Raw genomic sequence first — 14,224 nt, 5'->3', positions numbered from 1 at the left:
CTGAGACAACGCTAAACAAAGAGGCATGATTTTCAATGAATAATGAACTAATTGAATATTACAAGTACTGTTAACAGATCTCATAATTAGTCATTAAGCAAATATTGAAACAGTAAATCTAAGAATCTTATCATGTATTTTTAGAATCAAAACACATCTTGCTAGCTTCTCGAAACCCATCTCTTGTGACTTAGTTATTACTTCTATCACCACCTATCAAAAAAGATCCTGGGTGCAAACCTCAGCCCTGGTATTCCTAAAAACCTTAACTGAGCTTGAGAAGATGCTGGGGATTTGCAAAAGGCTAAAGAGCACTCAAACTATTTGTATATGCTGTTAAACGGAAAACCCTGCCTTTATACTGTATGTATAGCTCACTTTGTGTCAAATGAGATGAGCGGTAATAGTTAATTGAAAATCGGTTCTACTCCTAAAACAGTAACACCATTACTGCATACAGTACCGCTCACCAAGGGATGCCCAGGCAACTCCTCGAACCCAGTCTTCATGTCCTTGCAGTGACATGGCTTTCTGGAGCTGTTGTAGAGCAATTTAAATAAAAAAGAAAAAGGTCAAACGTTGCTCTCATACTTTATTAATTAGAATTAACGTGCCTGCACAGAAAACATGAATTTGCTGCCGCTGACTGAGTATAATCGGTCTGAGCTTACCTCTCCGTTAGACTGCACATACAGAGTGACCTGAGAGTTATCCCCCCCACAGGCCAGTATGGGAACTGTGAGAAAAGGAGGTTAGGTTTTCACACAGTCGTGTAATAACGCACACACGCCAGGTTGCATACGTTTACGTTGAGGTCGGGGTTTTCTAACTAGGATCGAGGTGGAAGGGAAGGATGAAACACAGCATCCAACAGATGAAAGGCATGTAGAACAGAATGGTAAAATGACATGAGACACTTCAAACGCAGGCTGCATTATGAATATGACATGCAGTTACAGGCACTAAAGCAGTGGTGCAAATTGAGATGGATGACATGAGAGGAAAAATGTCTGTCTGTGTGAGTGTTTGTGGCACAACTTGAAGGATGTCTATGTAGGAAAGGCTTAGGCTTACCTCTGCTGCCTGGCAACAGTGCCAGAGAGACATCCATCATGAAACTGCTGCCAAATGATAAGGTATGGACGCACTCAACTGAGGGACACACATAAATGGAATTAAACTTACAAGTAATACTGCTAGACAACTAAACAAAAGCATATATTATTTTAAACTATATAATTTTTTTGCTTTACAGTGGAAACAGTCACACATGAACATGCTTCCTTTAACTGTTTTTGCCTGTGTTCGTCAAGAGATACATTTTTTTTCATTTCCTCCCATTATGTGTAGAGGCCAAGAGTCTTTCAAGCTTTCACAATCCAACATAACATGGATAGTATTTTAATCTGAGAATACACCCCAAGGTTACGTCATGTCCCCGCACACACACACACACACACACACACACACGCACGCATGCACACACGCACGCACACACGCACGCTTAATGCCCATGACTGTCAAGCAGCATCAATGTTCATCCGCACTGACAGGGGGCCAGAAACTTTGAACAAAGGGAAGCTGTTGTGGGAGACAGCTTAGAAAAAAGAAAAAGAAAAGTGGATACGGATGACGACTTGGATCACCACTGATATTTAACTATGTCAGGAAATTAAAGCAGTATTACAATTAATACAGCTGCTGTGTTTCTGTCAATTTACATTATTAAGGAAATAAAAACATTGCAAGCAGAGATTACACAGTATGTTATTACAGTCATTTCTGTCCAAAAAAGTTTCACTTGTTTTTTAAAAATCATTGACAGACCGTATTGCCTACATGTTAAGTAATGTGTGATAAGACTATAGTCTATAGCAGCCAATAGGGGGCAGATAGTCTAACTGTAAGTTAATGAATAGCATTCATAATGTATTTATGGGCGTATGCTGCTACGTCTACTACTAGTTTTAGTTATGAGAAAAAAAAATACAGGATAATTGTATAAGACCGATATTAGACATGTATTAAACATATCCTCAGTTTTCTAAGAGTTATACAACAATAGAACGCTTAAAGATTTAAATATTAAAATATTATGAGTATTATTCATGCTTTGAGAATCCCAAAGGGGATCCAGGATGAATCTAGGGGGTGGTGAAATGATTACTTGGGCAAAACTATTCTATTGTCTTTACTTTTATCTTAAGGAACATGATACAGTTCGTTCTCTACATGCCTCAAACTATTCAAAAGAAACTTTCTGAGATGGAAAATCACTCTTTGATTAAACTGTTCACACCTCACAGACATGTTCCCTGTGAAGAGGGGTATAAAGTCAATATTGCTTTATATTAAACAGGGTCACAATTGCACCCAAATTACTACTTCTAAACACTGTTCTTTTGTTTTAACATTATTATGGCAACGAAGTGCTTTACCACAACAACTCCATAGACTGTTACTAAAATGTATTCTCCAGTTTGTTTTGTGTCGCTTACCTTTTTTGGCTTCATTGCAGAGCCAAAGTCTGACTGTGGAGTCGGACGCTGCGGAGGCCACCAGGATGTTTGAGTCCTCCACATAGATGACATCCACGGCGCAAACTGGACCAGTGTGGCCCTTACACTCCATTGATTGGATGAACTGAGAAACAGAAGAGCACATTTTAGAAGATAGAATGCGACAGAGAAAAATTATCTGATGAAACAGGTGGTTTACCTTCCCATTTTGAGCCTCCCAGATGATGAGCTGATTGTCTGAGCCTCCTGAGACAAGATGACTCTCTGGAGCTGCCACAACAATAACAACACGGTTGACTAAAGATACACTAAGGGGTAAGAGTACCTTTTGTGCACCTTCAGATTGGGGCTGTTTTTCATGGGTTCGGCTATACCACTTAGTTACAGTTAAGGTAAATCTTGATGCATATAGTGATGTTTTTAGACAATGGGGTGCTTCCAGCAGTTTGAGGAAAGCCGGGGGGGGAGTTCACAAGGTACCTAAATTACCTCCACCTTTACTAACTGCATGAATATATATATATATACATCAATAAGTATAATCCGATATTCTGAAATTGGCCATTCTGCATGAGTACTTTTACTTTCAGTACTGTGATGACCCTGCCCAGTTTGTGTTGCGCTTGACAACATATTTCTGTGGAGTTGATTTGGAAGGAGGAGATGCCAGAGTCAAATCTACCAGGGCAACTCCTCCTATAGACCTTTTCAACGTAATTCCATTGCTAGGAAACATACTTGGTCCTTGTTAACTAACTGTCAGCTGATATAATTTACATTCACTACAACAGGAATCAAACTTGGACACATTTAGATGTTTCATCTTAACTACTTTGAAAAGGTCTATATAAGATGGCTGCTTATCATCTCCTACCCAGCAAGCAGTGTTTTTGTGCGGTTAGGTTAATTTAATACATATGGCGTTATATTTGTGCCACATTTGTGAAGGTGTTATGTGAGATTTTGAGCACATAAATTATAAATAAATTATATTTTGATGAGAAATTGTACGCGAGCAAAACATAATTTAATTTGAGCAAGCAAAAAAATAAAATAAATGTATTTGCATGTTTACTATTTTTGCTTTTATCGTGCAATAATGACCCCTCTCACTCCGTTTTACTCATATACACTCTCAAACTCTGCTTACGTGGAAGAGCTTTGCACTAAACTGTTGTAAAGCCACAACGAAGAAGACTAGATCGAGGAGACTACATCCAAATAAATAAACATCTAACTTCTACTCGCACACAGTTGAGACACTTAATAAAACAGACGGCATCCAGCTGTGTGACAGGTCCATCAGTGTCACCACACTCACCACAGTCCTCTCTGTGAATCCACTGGACTGCATTCACTCTTCCTTTGTGTCCATTCAGCACAGCGATAATCCTCTCCTCCTGAGATAAAAACAAACATTGTGTTTACAAAAATAACAAACAAAACGCTTATTTACAACTACATGATACTCTGTTATCGTTAGCTGTGAGAACCAACAACGACAGCTTACTTTACAGAAGAAGTTACGACATACTAAGTTACCTGAGGATCGTATAGAGCTACGGAGGTGCATGTCCCAAAGGCAATGAGCCCCCCTCGACCCCAAGAAACAACATTTGGAGTCCTGTTTGCACAACAAGCAACATGACATGTTTCGATTACGGGCGCCGCCATCTTGAAAGCTGTAGTGGTGGCGTCGCTGTAAATGTGGCAATAGCGAAACCAACCCGTGCGAACAAAAGTTCCGGGTCCAAAGTCTACAGCACGACCATAAAAGTGAATTGTTTTAGAAAGGTTTCCACACGCGGTAATATATGCATTCAGCTTTAATATTCATAGTAAGCTTACTTTTGAAAGTGGTGTAAATGTCGGCGATAGGTTTTAAGTCACTAAAGTGCATTGCTGAGCATTGTCCACTAGATGGCGTACATAAATCACAAAATCCAGAGTGGCTACTCGTTTAACTTATTTATTAACATAATTAGACAACACTGCACATGTAATGCCCAGTGGAATAAACTAAAGTAGATTACAGTATTAAAAAATGACATTTAATGTGCTTGGAGTAAGAAAGGTTAGCCTAATAATGAGGTGATTATTTACTGGTTTGAATGGATTTTTTTGTATCCTACAACAGGGAGCCAAAGGTCAGAACAAAATAGAGCTGGTGGGGATTTAGTGCCTCGTTTGGAGGGATTTGGATGGATAATGAATGATTTGAACATCGGATTTCTATCTGAGGGTTGGTCCCCACATTCATTAAGCCACTCTGCTCCATCAGTAAATCAGTCAGGGGCGGCAGTAGCTCAGTCCATAGGTGACAGTAGCTCAGTCCATAGGTGACTTGGCTGGGAACTGTAGGGTCGCTAGTTCAGGTCCCTGTGTGGACCATGTATGGAGCGTGGACATACGCTCCATGGTGGCTGGAGAGGTGCCAGTTCATCTCCTGGGCACTGCCTAGGTGCTCGGGGTGTTGGTCACTGGCAGCCCCCTCACTCTAACATCTCTCCTTAATTTGCATGTATAGGTCCTGTCTGTGTACGTGTGTGTATTTCGGGCCTGTGTGTGTAACATGATTAATAATTGCGGGAGAATTAAAGTAATTCTTCTTCTTCAGTAAATGGCATTCAAGACAACCCATCCATTTAGCCTGTTGAACAATATACAAATAGTGACATAATTCAAGAACACGTTATCAAAGTTATTTGTTGAAAAGTTAAAGCATTTCCTACTTTTGGTCTGGTTGGGTCGAAGCCATAGGATAACCAGATACAATACTGTGCATACAAACAAGATGGCTCATGACAATTTGCATTTTTGAAATTGCTCCATCAACAATCAAGAAGCCACAGTTTACACACACTGTCGGACTGTGTTATCCCCGTGCCAAGTGGTAACTAAGGGTGACCGGTCACAGCTGAGCTAGCTGCCAGCCAGACAGCCTTGCTTGTTAAAAAAAAAAAGCCCTTGGGCCTTATGGATTACAAAGGTTGAGGCGACAGTTTTGTCACAAGGAGTTTCCGGGCGCCTACTTGACAAGATCAGGAGGGAAATGTGATGGCATCTGTGAACCCTTGAGACGATATGATAAATGACAATGTAGCAAAGACAAATAGGGATAGAGCCACATAATATGAGGAAGTGAGAAGGGGTGGAGGAGAGGAATGGGGGGTATATGTGCGTGACTATCACCAACACTTGAGGAGAAAATAGATTGTGTTTGTCTTCTATTGTTGTCCCTCCTGTCCTCACTCAGTCGAAAGGATTTGGACAGACACGGCAGGGTGAGACGATCTCACTTTGGAGGAGACATCTATGGCTCTCATCTCAGGAGTGGCAGCTAGGTGATAGCTGGGACGTAGCCAAACAGCTGCGCCTGTAAAAAACATCTCTATTATCTTTGTACGGCTTTGACTATGCATTCTTTATCCTCTTGTGGTGAAATCTCTCGACCTGCTTACACAACGCAGGATTAGTTTGAGCAACATAATAGGTCATTGCAAGAGAGAGGAGGTTTATTTACGAAAGATCCTGTCCTATTTTCCAAAAGGATATAAGGACACGCCTTTATTTACAATGTTTTGTGAATGTGTCTTTGCACCAGGCTACAAGTGAACTGTCTCTCTTAGCCAGTGATGACAGGATCATCCAGGAAAAGCACTTTGATTTAGCCTGTGGATACAGCAAACATCAGCTGCGATGCCCTCATTACACAGTGCTCAACAGATTGGAAGCCAGGTTCCTGCTAATTAGCATATTTCAGGGAGGTCAAAATCATAGCACATCTAAAGTGGAGACATAGTAGTGTATGGATTTATCATTAGTAACTGGGCTGTAGCTTCAGTGTTTGTGTGAGCGACTAAAGCAGGTGTAAATCTGTTTGTTTTATAATGTTGTCTTGCCCTGTTTTTGTCACAAACATCCTGTTAATCTGAATATTTGTGATAAGTGAAGGGAAACTCCATATGTTAGTTCAGAAAGTGTGATATAAGTATAATGTATTTCCATTGATCTTCCATTTAATTTAGTGACCTCAAGTAGTTTTCTATCCCCAAAAGTGAGAACCTTTGTCCTGTCCAGTAATGCATACAAGATGATCTCCATCTCACTGCTGTACCCATCAAGAATTTATGAAAGCAGAAATTTGAATGTTTTAGGCTACAGTGTTGATAATATCCTTAAATGTCTTATTAATTCATGCGCCATATGTTGTGACCAAGTGCTCAATAACTTAACGTGCCTAAGGACCTCTGACGTCTGGAGAGTAATAATGATCTATACTATATGTGTGTGTGTATACATATATATACTTAAATAAACTTCATAATAAACTCTTCAACTTTTGTAGAATACATTTTCTGACACATACACACTCACATAGAGAATACTGTATAATCTCAGGCTGGGGGATTCATGCACTTGAAGGTGAGTCAAGTCATGTTCAAATCTTTTCTCATCTATTTTCTCATCAAGCTTTACTTAAAAAAAACCTCCTTGTGAAACTAAACCTTGGCTTTTGAAGAGCAATCATCACAATCTTATCCTTGGAAATCCAACATTCTCCCATTTCCCATTTTCATATAATTCTGTATCCACCAGTGTGATGAGAATACACCAAGATTGATTTGATATACTCCTACTATATAATGTGTGCATGTGCATGGATACATTTCAGTGTTTGGGAGTGAGAGTGTGTGTTCACATATGATGTTTTTCAGAGAGCATCTCTAACAAATTAGGCAGCCTTCAGTGCTCGCTGGAAACTGAATGGTAATGAATATATGCAAGGTGTTCATGATTATGTAAAAACAGAAATGGAGATGCAGAAATAAGCCTAGATTGCTTTTGTGGCTGTCTGCTATAGCACTTTGCTGCTGCCTTGTTTGTGCATGTACAATTAAATTTGTCCCTGCGGAGCCTATTTGGTAAATGACAGACAGATGACCTGATCCTTATTAGCACTACTGCTTTCATGAAGGTATTTGAACATATTAAAATGTTTTCATTCATTCATTCATCTTCAGCCGCTTATGCCTGTCGGGGTCGCGGGGGGTTCTGGAGCCGATCCCAGCTGACATCGGGCATGAGTTTGATTTTTATTATTCTGTCGTGCGTATTACTTGCACTGGAAGCAGTGTTACTTCTTCCTGAGTCCATATTAACATAAACACCTGTAAGCCAGCCAGGATTAAACGCATCTAACATTTAAACAACTCCTGAGGCTTTAGACTGTAAAACTATTCAGGGTCAGACAGTAAAAGCAGTGTGCAGCCAACTACCAGGCCACCTCACCTCAATTTGACCTCTATCTTTTTCACAGGGGCCTCTCGGGTCACTGTATCATTGTAAGTGGGTGAGTTCAGCAGAAGGTCTCTGTCAAAGCTACACTAGCCCGGAGAGCAAGTATTCTGGGTTATACTTGTTTTAAACTAGTTCATCCGACCTGCAGGCTCAGGGTTCCGTGGAGGCAAATGTGGTGAATTATGTAAATTGTGGTGTGATAACTAGATAATTTAACATAGTGTTAAGCTATCAAACACAAAACATCATCTTTTATAAAAATATGTATCAAGAGGGCCTTAATCAGGAACAGTGTATATGCATATGCAACGTATACTCGAGACAGACACTTTCTTCCGTTTTAAAATACAGAGGGGTCCTTGAACATTCCACCCCAATCCTCCCTTTGAATCCCAAATTTCAATCTACTTATCCAACAGGGGAATATGACGGAGTGCACTCATTATACATCTTGCAGTGTGCAAAATCACTATCTCTTCAGGCTCAGCAGTTCCTGTCCCTGGAGCTGTACAGCCAGATGGAATGATCCATCGAGAGAGGAGAGAAGTCAGCACTTCTAAAGCACGAGAGAGAGAGAGAGAGAGAGAGAGAGAGAGAGAGAGAGAGAGAGAGAGAGAGAGAGAGAGAGAGAGAGAGAGAGAGACAGTAGCAGCTGTTAGAGACACATTTACACTATGCATAAGCATCTTTTATTTAATGAGTAATACTCTTGGACTGTGCTGATGAGTATACACAAAAATGACGTTCTGCTTGTATGGGGTTTTCAGGCAAATTATCAAAATGCAATGTGCCTAAAAGAGATTGGAGGAGCAAATATTTAAAATTCCAGTTCAAATGAGATGCTGTACGGCACTGACAAACTCAGTGAGAATATTCACATTTTTGTGTTTGTCTGAGCTTGTGGGTTGAAGGCAATTTGTCTAGGTGATTGCTAAACTATTTCCACTGATATTATATGGAGTGTATCATATTTCTTATCTTATTATACCTCTTGAACTTATCTGCTGGAAGCAGAATCATTTAAAACCAGTACAAGTTGATAAAACACAATGCAAGCAGCCCGACTGGCGCTTGTTATCATCTTATCGCTTGGAAGAGAGCCTCACAGCAGATTAACAAAACATACAGATATTATCTAGTTAGTAGTAGAGCCATTCATCAAAGTGGAGCACAGCGCTATGCGCTCATAACAGCCTAACTGCTTGCATGCCTTCATAATGATTCAGTGTGTGTGTGTGTGTGTACATGTCTGTGTGTGTGGAGTGAAACCTATGTAAACAGGGAGGGTTAAACTAAAGCATAGCTCTGGGGTTTTAAATAAATACTGGTTGGGACTGAGAGCGGCAGACAGCCTACACACACACACACACACACACACACACACACACACACACACACACACACACACACAAACACACACATACAGCCATTGTCTCTTCTGCTGACACAGAGTGCTAGCCAGCCACCATAGTTGATGATAAAGCAGGCAGCAAAAGCCCTCACTAACAGTGCCATGGTGCTTATAAACCATATCTGCTCTCAGCCATCTGGTCTGTTTGTAATATGAAGTGTTTCTCAGCACTTGTCATCCAGTGGCTGCACTTGTAAAGTTAGAAATAGCTACTGGAGCCACTTGAGGATACAAAGAATTTGGCAATAGTTTGGTCAGGCCCGGATCCAGCGGGAATAAAGTATTTTGAGTCCTATTATGGATACAAGTCACTGGGTCACAAAATACAGAGGAACAATGAGTTGCCAGGATAAAACTTTTTCTCCTCATTTTGGATTGTGACTGTAGGATTTAAAGAACCTCTAATGCAGATAAATTACACACACTGACTGGTGATAGTTAACACTTGTATAGGTAGAACTCATACTCAGCAGAGGATGCTTGATCATCTCACCTCAGCACAAAAACATCCCCACCTAGAAATAACATCGCTATGAGTCACCAAAACCTTCAAGGCAATGCTGAAATGAAATGTCATCCTGCCTTTCATCTCAGGAACAAATAATCTTAGGCAAAAAATAATCTTGTTTACAAGAGTTTATCTGTTGTGTTGCTGATGTTTTGGTTTATCCCATTTGTATTTTCTCTCTTTTTTATCTAGAGATCCACATTAAATTAGTTTGGGGAAATTGGGAGATGAGTAGGGGTGTTGACTGTTATGAGGAGTAAGGGATAAATACCCCTGTGTACCTTACATCTTGCATCACATCCGTCTGCTTATTAACAGTATGCAAAATAATACAAACTCTAATTGAAATGATGGCATTTATTGATGGGTTCACACTAAGATTCTGTAAACAGATTTTCAGCAGTTGTCGTCTATTCAAAATGGGTAATTCTCTTTCAGTCTGAGCAGAAAAAAAATCCAACCAGATCTGCATGTTCCAATTTGTTTTAGATATCGAAACAACCAATTACATATCTGACAGTTTGCAATAGTACTGATTTCAGACAAAAACCAGCTGAAGTATGAAAGCATAAACACTTTGGAACCACTTTAGTCATTACACCTTAAGGGCCCGCTTCTCTGTTTTGGATTCAGCACCTGAAAGATCATGAGACGGATGAATGCTTTCTCCAGATACATTCAAGTCGACAACATTTTAAGATAGGCCCTGCATTGCAGTCAGTGCAGCCGGGTTTGATTGACATATCTGGTGTGTATTTGGAAAGGATGATAAGGGATTCTCAGACTCAAGAGGATAATGTGGGATTCCTTGTCTCAAGGATCAAACCAGAGCTGTGCTGAGAGGAAAGCACCACTCCTCTCTCTGGAGGACACTGGGTGCAAAGTCCTCTGACATCTGGACGGATGGATGGGTGGATTATGATTTTTTAAATACAATACTCTATAACATCCTCTGAAATTTGCATGACTGGATGATACATTTTTAAAACAAAATCTTCCTTGTTTTGCATGCTATGGCCAAACAGTCAGATGCACTGCTGTTTCACTTTTAAATACTTTCATACAGATGATAGTGTTTGCCTTGCGTTACATAACTGCTGTATGCGAGTGAAAAGGCGGATTAAAAATCAAAAGTGATCGTCGTGATTATCAGCAAAATGATGAAATGTACTCTGAAAAGCCTTGAGCTGCAGCCAACAGTGAGAACCTGAAGGTGTGTGCGTGCTCTGGTGCGCGTGTGTGTGTGTGGTTGCCCACTGTGGTGTGCTGCAGTCCGCTCCCTGCTGTTGTTGAGTGAACTACATGGACATTAGCGGGCGCAGCAGCCCGACCACCAAACCAGAGTGGATTCAAATCAGCGTGCGTGCGCGGAGAGCCACTCGGTAACTGTGTAACCAATTCCGAAATCCTGGTGTGCGATAGCAGGGACCGCTGCACAGGCTTTGAAGCTGCGAAACAGAAAGGGAAAGGCTCTTTGTAAACTAGTACCGTGCATTGTGCCTGACTGGCAGGGGAAGCTCGGCGGGAATGGCTTCATCTCCGTGCGGCAACAGTAACTTTGATTCCGGTCTGGAAATCAAAACTCGCTCGGTGGAGCAGACGCTTATTCCTCTAGTGTCGCAGGTGAGTGCCCTACAAACGTAAAAACAAGTCGTGGTGTCCTTTCTGAGCACACCGTAGGCTACTTATAAACGTATGCTACTTCGGCTTCACAACAACAGCCGTGTTGAGGCTAACTTTGATTCTTGTGTTTACCTGTATGTAGTCGGAGACCGCACGTCCAGCTCTCGCGCTGTGTGCAGTTAAAAGCTGTCCCACATGCGGTTGCATTTACTAAGTTGTTACACTGTACCTACTTGTTACATTGTACCTACTTGTCAATTGCTGTTATCAATTGGCTTTTTGTCATTTATTACAACCTACAGCTAAGGCGACTGCAAGTTGCACGCAGCAAAGTCTTAACATTAACAAACTTTTAATATGTGAGACATCCACTGCGATAAAAATAGACTCAAGACACAGATTTTGTTGTTGTTAGGCAGAAGTTGGTAGATATACAATTATATAACAGGTCACCCTGTAGCCTAGCCTTCTGTAAATAGGTTAGTAAAAATGGGAGCAATTAAATCAATGATCAGCCATTCACAAAACTAGTGAATCCCTGTGATGTTAATCCCTTATTTCACTGGAGGTCACCAGAAACTGGAAGCCTTGAAGAAATACTGTTCAAGAGGGCATTAAAAGTTTGCCCAGAAGTTGTTCGCTGCCCTTTGCCAGTCCTGAACTACACTGTGACTCCCACTTCTCTAATTGGGCCACTTTGAGGCACGTGTTTTGTTTTCCAATAAACAGAAGAAGAAGAAAGACCCACTTAAAGCCTTTGCACTCTTTCAGCAACTCTCCTCTTGCACACTCTAAACAGTAGCCCCAGCTCTAAAAGCATGCAGTCAACAAGCTAATTCATCATTCTATTGTAGAGTGCAACAAAGTAGGCTGCAATGCTGTTTTGTGATGATTTCTCAAGCGGTGATGTCATTTTAATATGTTAATTTACATTTTTAAGAACAATAGCAGACGATTCATTCAGAAAAGCTTCTGCTTTTCAAAGATGAGCATGACTGTTTTCTGCGGTTGTTTCCTGGGAGTTGTATTGCAACTACTGAATAGGGGAGTGACCAGCAGTCTTATAAATGCTAATATCCCCTTGTTGAGCAGGAGGCTGAAGACGGAGAGAACTGTAAATGCTCTGTTGTTTCCCATGACAGTGCAGGAGAGGCGCCTCAATGGTAGGTTAATAGAGTCAGGGCAATACCACGGTCATGAAAGGTCCCTGACACAGTCATTACCCCTGTGAGCACTGAAAGCCTGCTACCTCCCTCCTATTGCCCTGAAAGATATAAGGTCATCTTGTACTGAATGGATATGGGTTGGTTATCAGAAAATTGCATATGTTAGACGATGGGCTTTCTGAGTATCCTGGTCATTTTGATTTTCATTCATTTGTAAGAGTACAAAAAAGAAAGTTTAGGGGTGATGGTAATGCAGTATGAGAAAAATCAAGGGTGAATCCAAGTAAGGTTATATCTGTGATACAAACAGCAATTACTTGAATAATATTTATAGTACACACTGCTGTAAAATTGTGCAAAATAATTTATTAAATCTTCTGTACGCTGCTTGATCATAAAAATATTTACGCTGCAGCAAACCTATGGTGTACTCCTGCACGCTGAGAAAGACTGGCTGAGCTTCAGTCTAGTGTAGAAGGCTGTAATATTGTAACGCCATTCAGAATATAACAGTCCACTGTTGAATAGTGGTGAGCCTCAAGGACAATCTTTCCTAACTTTCTTTTTTTTTCAGTGTGAGGCATGTCCCCATAGCAACAGAGCTCTGCAATGCTGAATGAAACGTTTCCCAGAGCAGTTATCTCCATATGTAATGTTTTGTGGCTTGTTGCTGTTGTTATTGTGATGTCATCTGGAGGGCAGACACTCGCAGTCGTTGCTGATCGGTACATTAGTTTCATTTGGTGTGAGGGTTTTTTTTATCCAGTGTGGTCAATGCACACAAATGGCTCAGTTACTGCAAATATGTACAATTAATGAAAACTATTAGTTGATTGACAGATACAGCAACAGTTATGATAACTGATTTATTACAGTCTCTCTTTTTAAAAAAGAAAATTCTGTTCTGAATTGTGAATATTTGCTTGTTATTTTTGTCTTCAATAATATTAAAAGGAAAATTTGTGGGCTGTTGGTCAGACACAAAATGTTATACTACGTATAAGTCCTTAATATTTCATAACTTACATGGATTTTACATGATAATATGTTAATGAGTTTTATGATTTTTGGGTTAATGTCCAGAAGTAGGTGTGGTATCCTACTGTCTAATAGGAAGATAACAATAATATGAAGGTACAACACAAGCCCCTATCATTTGACGTGATACGTGTTGAGGTGTTTGAGGCATGTGTGCACAGAATCAAAGCACTATAAGAAATCTGTCTCACTTATGTGTGTATATGCAAGTGGTCATTATAAAGCTGCGATACTCTTATTACTGCCTTAATGTGAGTAAGATAGCTCAGTTGAGGGGTTTTACGTGATGGTTCAGAGAATGAATATTGCCTTACATGGGTTATAATTGAATCATTATCCAGTGTAAATGCTCTGACTGTGTGGGCTGTTATGTGCGGCTTTTCTTTTAAAGTTTGAAGATGAATGGTTTTAAGATGGCGACGTGCACAGTTGCAGTGGCTCGAAGCTCCCTGATTTTTTAAAATTTCGTTGTACTATGTGCAATGACAATAAAGAGATCCTGATTCTTAAGAAGCTGCGTGTGTGTGCGTGTGTGTGCTTGTGTGTGTGTGTGTGTGTGTGTGTGTGCGTGTGTGTGTTTATGTGCTGTAGGGTCATTAGATAACTATCAAGGAGGAAATGAAAAAGCAGTGTCATTGGGAAAAGCTGGTGTTTGATA

The 14,224-nt window shown here is 40.4% G+C and overlaps 2 protein-coding genes across 2 annotated transcripts in view; one reads left to right on the top strand and one right to left on the bottom strand.

Moving 5' to 3' along the window:
- elp2 (elongator acetyltransferase complex subunit 2) overlaps positions 1 to 4,193 on the bottom strand; it is a gene marked incomplete at its 5' end in the record, with an annotated part of 28,185 nt that extends 23,992 nt beyond the window's left edge. The window contains 7 exons of the mRNA XM_083926114.1: positions 471 to 537; positions 672 to 736; positions 1,075 to 1,152; positions 2,499 to 2,643; positions 2,719 to 2,789; positions 3,841 to 3,919; positions 4,062 to 4,193. Of these exons, the coding sequence (XP_083782240.1) occupies positions 471 to 537; positions 672 to 736; positions 1,075 to 1,152; positions 2,499 to 2,643; positions 2,719 to 2,789; positions 3,841 to 3,919; positions 4,062 to 4,193 (637 nt within the window). The remainder of the gene's footprint in view (positions 1 to 470; positions 538 to 671; positions 737 to 1,074; positions 1,153 to 2,498; positions 2,644 to 2,718; positions 2,790 to 3,840; positions 3,920 to 4,061) is intronic.
- Positions 4,194 to 11,102: 6,909 nt separating this feature from the next.
- The window catches only part of ctnnal1 (catenin (cadherin-associated protein), alpha-like 1), a 52,233-nt gene continuing 49,111 nt past the window's right edge, over positions 11,103 to 14,224 (top strand). Inside the window, exon 1 of the mRNA XM_083925694.1 lies at positions 11,103 to 11,362. Within this exon, the coding sequence (XP_083781820.1) occupies positions 11,267 to 11,362 (96 nt within the window). The 5' untranslated portion in view covers positions 11,103 to 11,266. The remainder of the gene's footprint in view (positions 11,363 to 14,224) is intronic.

The sequence above is a fragment of the Echiichthys vipera genome (genome assembly GCF_963691815.1).
Source record: "Echiichthys vipera genome assembly, chromosome: 13".
Taxonomy (NCBI): domain Eukaryota; kingdom Metazoa; phylum Chordata; class Actinopteri; order Perciformes; family Trachinidae; genus Echiichthys; species Echiichthys vipera.
The sequence above is the reverse complement of the archived record's forward strand: the minus strand, read 5'-3'. Positions and strand labels throughout refer to the sequence as shown.